The sequence below is a fragment of the Trichechus manatus genome, unplaced genomic scaffold, assembly GCF_000243295.1.
Source record: "Trichechus manatus latirostris isolate Lorelei unplaced genomic scaffold, TriManLat1.0 scaffold00004, whole genome shotgun sequence".
NCBI lineage: Eukaryota > Metazoa > Chordata > Mammalia > Sirenia > Trichechidae > Trichechus > Trichechus manatus.
In genome coordinates this window covers 21,202,527-21,207,957 of record NW_004443940.1, presented here as the reverse complement: position 1 = coordinate 21,207,957, position 5,431 = coordinate 21,202,527, and the positions used below count along the sequence as shown (strand labels likewise).

General features: G+C 44.5%; 1 protein-coding gene across 1 annotated transcript in view; it reads right to left on the bottom strand.

Moving 5' to 3' along the window:
- Window positions 1-273: 273 nt before the first annotated feature.
- The window catches only part of GRK1 (G protein-coupled receptor kinase 1), a 24,417-nt gene continuing 19,259 nt past the window's right edge, over window positions 274-5,431 (bottom strand). Inside the window, exons 6-7 of the mRNA XM_004369286.2 lie at window positions 2,314-2,515; window positions 274-618 (exon numbers count right to left, since the gene is read on the bottom strand). Coding sequence (XP_004369343.1) covers window positions 317-618; window positions 2,314-2,515 — 504 coding nt within the window. The 3' untranslated portion in view covers window positions 274-316. The remainder of the gene's footprint in view (window positions 619-2,313; window positions 2,516-5,431) is intronic.

Sequence of the window (5,431 nt, the reverse complement as noted above, 5' to 3'; positions counted from 1 at the left end):
GTTTACAGTTTGGAAGCTCACTACTCCAGGTGGAAACGTCTAGCTGTTCTGCCACATACACCTTTTTTTTTTTTTTCATTGCACTAGTGAGGAAACTCAGCCACACAAGAGGTGACCTGAGACAGAAGAATCCTACTTGCTCACTAGCTGATTCCATTTACAACTGAAGTCGCAAAGGCATTTTAGTCCTTTGATAGATTAACGCATATCCACGCTGAAGTTTCCAGAATTTTCCTTTTCCTCTACATAGGCTGGTCTCTCCCTTCTTCTCTCCTTGGCTTCCCTCAGCGAATGCCTGTAGCCTCAGGGAGCTCCCTTAGGAAACCAGACACATTCCTGATTTGGACGAGGGTGCTGCTGGCTGCTGAACATTGATTCCCTTCATGTCGTCTGGCATCTGCCCGTCAGAACGCCACACATTCAGCTCCCCAAAAACGCCTGTCTCAATCATCTCCTCCTGCCAGGGGATGGGGCAGTTGCCAGTTGCAAATTCCTGAAAGAATTCTGTATCCGTTTTGTCAAACACCACGCCTTTAACTGTGGAAAAGGCACCTACATCCTGAATATTCTTTGCATAGACAGTTCTGGAGTCTGGGATGAAAGGAGGTATCAGTATTCCTGTTAGAAGAGGGAAAACAGAAGAGGTGAAACAACATATAATGTAAAGGAAACAGCCATTTAACCTAGGAATTCTTTCCTCCGTGGCTCAGGTGAAAACGCTGCTGTTAGGAAAGCGTACTAGTAGCTAATAACGAAAACATAGCATACCTAAAAGGTGCAAACTCCTTGAGGGCAGGAATTCCATCTTAGGTGCTTTGGTATCCTCCCACAGTGCACATAGTAGGTGCTTAAATATTGGTTGAATAAAGCTGGAGATTCTTAAAGTCTAATTCGGAAGATTATTTTGAAGGAATTTTGGCCCTTGTATTTGCTCCTTCCCAAATCTTCATCATAAAGGACAAGGTATTCTTCCCCCTCCCCTTTGTTCTTGCTCTGCTCTTTCCCCCCATACTCATTCCATTAGAGATCTCAAACCCACATGTTGCTTCACCTACAGCCTCTCTGCAGACTCCCGGATCCAGAGGTCTCATGCCAACCTTCCAGATGGGCGTCTTCATCTGAAGGTCTAACACCCCAAACTCAACATGTTCAAAACTGAACTCAGCATTTTTCTTTCCAAAGCCAGCTTCTCTGTCTAATCTATATCAGTGAACCACGATTCTCCCAGCAACCAGATATACAATGTCACTCACTGATGGCCTCCTCACCCCAGTGCTCCACCCCACCACTAACACCCCCCACCCAATCAATCATCTAGTTGTATTGATTCTTCCTTCCTCATGCCTATTGTATTTGTCCCCTCCTTTCAGCTCACACTGACACTATTCTAATTTATCCCAGTATTGGCTTGCAAATACACTATTGTAGTGGCCTCAGGACTTATGTTCAGGGCTCCAGTCCCCCCCTTTCTAATCTACATTCATTTGGCCACCAGATTATTCCTTCTCAAACACCACTTTGATCTCTACACTTTGCAGCTTAACCACTTCAACAGTCCAACCTTCTATACAGTACTTGGTAGTCAAGACTTTCCTAAACTCGCTTATATGTGCTTTCCCACTCATATGTCCCTGAGATGATACCCTAGGGCTTGCAGCCCACATTCACACCTTCACTCAGAGCGGAACCTCCTCCTGGACTCCTGGAGGACTTGTTTTATAACTTATTGTAGTTATATGTATACATATTCTAACTTTTCTATGTCACTGTAGATGCCTAGAGGGTATGTGTGTCTTAAACATCTTCTCTCTCTCAGGCACACACATACGCCATAGTACCTTGCACATGAAACTTGATAACAAAAACTGGTTGAATGAATGAATTTCTCAAACCCTCCTTTCAGTTTGTATTATGGGCTCCCTTAAATTACAGGGGAGTTGGAAATGTAAAACAGCAGTTTAAATCTTTAACTCTATGTTAAACTAGCACATTTCACACAAATTCCATCATCCCTGAAGAATTTCCAGCCTTTACAGTCCTCAGATGGGTTTTTCCAGGGAGCCTGGTCAGTTATATAATACTCAGTCATGAAGCATGTTGGGGAATGAAGAGATAATTGGCAAGGGTGGGAGCCATTATTTCGGGGGCAGGAGGCTACCTAGAGGAAAGCCCATCACCCAGTCCTTTTTGCTCTGCTGACATATCTCTAAACTTTAGGAAGAGGCCAACTGGATGGGTCAGGCTATGAGTTAAAACATAAGACACACCCTCCTGCAAACACTGGCCCCAAACCTAAAATGCGTGTAACAGTACCAGCCTCAAGTTGTCTCCAGTTAATGTCTTTAAAGAGGGGGTTCGTGCGCAGCTCATCACAAGTCCCGTTTCTGAACCCGAGACGTTTCTCCGGGTCCTTCTCAAGCAGTGCCTCACAGAAGTCCTTGCTGGCCTTGCTGAACTTCTCCGGGTACTTCACCACCTCTGAAAGGATCCTCTGCTTGAGCTCCTTGTTCTCCACCTGCACACCAGGGGGTGCACCACATCAAGTTAAACCTACACCAAACCTACCAACAGCATTAAAGTTAGTCAAAAGCAAGGTTAAACTAAAAACCAAACTCATTGCCATCGAACTGATTCTGACTCATAGCGACCCTATAGGACAGAGTAGAACTGCCCCATAGGGTTTCCAAGGAGCAGCTGGTGGATTTGAACTGCCAACATTTTTGTTAGCAGCCATAGCTCTTAACCACTGTGCCATCAGGGAGGAAGCGGGTAAAGACAATTCACCTCCAATCAGTGACCTCAGCTTGGCTAGCTGTTCTCTTACAAAATACACCTCAGGAAAAGTCTGAAATTCCCTCACACTGGCGTATAAGCAACAGATTTTAGTGTGCTCTCACTCTCAGGTATATTAGCATTTTAAAGGCCTCAACATCTCAAGCTAAAGAAATGAGTTTCTAAAGGTGAATTTCCCAGGTGTCAATGTATTTTTAGGGAAGTCTGGTTGACTTGTTGGCACATTGACATAACCATTACATATACACTTGAGAAAAAAAGAATAAAAAGAAATTAAAGAGTTAACTTTATGGGAGGCAAGTCCAAGATGGTGGAGTAGTCAGATGCTTCCAGTGGACCTTCTTACAACAAAGACTCAAAAAAACAAGTGAATCAATTATATATGACAATCTAGGAGCCCTGAACATCTAAGGCAAAGTTGAGGGACTGCACTGAGTGGCAGGGGGAGGGAGAGACGGTTCAGAAGCAGCGAGGAGTTGCCAGACCTGACCCGGCAAGAGCCTGAGCCCTTCAGGCCTGATCAGCTCATGGGTGAGTGGAGAGGCAGGCAAGCAGCGGTGCTCTGGAGGCACATTCCGCACTGGGAGAGACCCAGCTGCAGGGTCTACTCGGCCACCCAGAACCAGTGAGAAGCAGCCCTAGATCAGAGAAAGATAAGTACTTGTGTACGGCCTACTGCATGGAACAAAAACTCCCCCCTTAGGGAAAAACCTCTCTCCCATTTACCTCCCCTCTCCCTGATCTGCACTGGGTCCCAGATCGGCTTCAGCAATTGCCGAGTCCCCTGGGCCAGAAGTAGGATCCATCACATGCCCTGAGCCATTCTCCTGGCCTTGAAGAGTGAATAAATTAACAAACAGGGGAAAAAATAAACTGCCAGCTCCCCTAAGCCAGAAAGCCAGGGTAGGCACAGGTCCTTTGCCTAGGCACAGGCATAAGGGATCCATGGACTTTGAGTGCCTTTCTCCCTGCAGAGACTTGTGTGGGCCCATTTCAACAGTGTAGGCCATCATTACCCCAGTACAACAGGGTATATACCAGAACTTTAACTTCAATGGTTTCAGCTGTGAAGTGGCAAGTTTGTGACATTTGACACTGCTCTGCCCATTAAGCAGGGTCTTCACCTACCCACATCAGGGGTCTGAGGATCCGTGGCTCCACCCATCCCACCTAGCCACCTGTGATAGGGGCCCAAGAATAAGAGGTGTCCCCCAGTCTTTACAGCCAACAGCATTGGGTGCTCATAGTCTGGCTGCAAAACCCACCCACCTACACGCTCTAGGGAACAGGGACACCCCTTCCTCCTGGACACTCGGGGGCAGTCGTCAGCCCCCTGCCTTGCTCAGAGTGTGTCCTCTGCTGCAGCCAGATGTCTGTGCCTACACCAATCACCCATGCCTGTCTAGGACTGTAGGTGAGAGCCTACACCACACACCTGTTGGCTATCTACCTGGGCACCTGAGCTGAAACCATACAGGAGGAGTGGACAGACTCCTGAGCTCACATACCTAGTAACAGAACATAACCACCTGGTGACAGGACATTAGAGCTTCAAACATGCCAGTAATCAAACTAGCTCATACGAGCAGCCTATTTGGACATATCAAAACAAAACAAGAAGCTACGACACAGTAAGCAAACATAAAATAAATAAATATAATAACTTATTGATGGCTCAGAGACAACATTCAATATCAAATCACATAAAGAGGCAATCTATGATGCTTCAGCAAGCTCCCAAAACAAAGAATCTAGAAATTTTCCAGAGGAGGAAAATTTCTTGGAATTACCAGAGGCAGAATACAAAAGATTAATAGACAGAACTCTTCAAGAAATTAGGAAGGAAATTAAGCAAAACGCAGACCATGCAATAGAGGAACTTAAAAAGATTAGAGAACAGCATAATGACAAATTTAACAGGCTGAAAGAATCCATAGAGAGATGGCAATCAGAAATCCAGAAGATTAACAATAAAATTTCAGAATTAAACAACTCAATAGAAAGTCATAGGAGCAGAATTAAGGCAATGGAAGTCAGAACTAGTGAGATTGAAGATAAAGCACTTGACACCAACTTATATGAGAAAAAATCAGACAAATGGATTTAAAAAAATGAAGAAACCCTAAGAATTATGTGGGACTCTCTCAAGAGGAATAACCCACGAGTGATTGGAGTACCAGAAGAGGGGGATAACAGAAAACACAGAGAGAATTGTTAAAGATTTGTTGGCAGAAAACTTCCCCGATGCCATGAAAGATGACAAGATATCTATCTAAGATGCTTATCAAACGCCACATAAGGTAGATCCCCAAAGAAAGTCACTAAGACATATTATAATCAAACTTGCCAAAACCAAAGAGAAAGAGAGAATTTTAAGAGCGGCTAGGGACAAATGAAAAGTCATCTACAAAGGAGAGTCAATAAGAATAAGCTCAGACTACTCAGCAGAAACCATGCAGGCAAGAAGGCAATGGGATTACATATAGAAAGCCTTGAAGGAAAAAAACTACCAGCCAAGAATTATATATCCAGCAAAACTGTCTCTCAAACATGATGGAGAAATTAGGGCATTTCCAGATAAACAGAAGTTTAGGGAATTTGCAAAAACCAAACCAAAATTACAAGAAATACTAAAGGG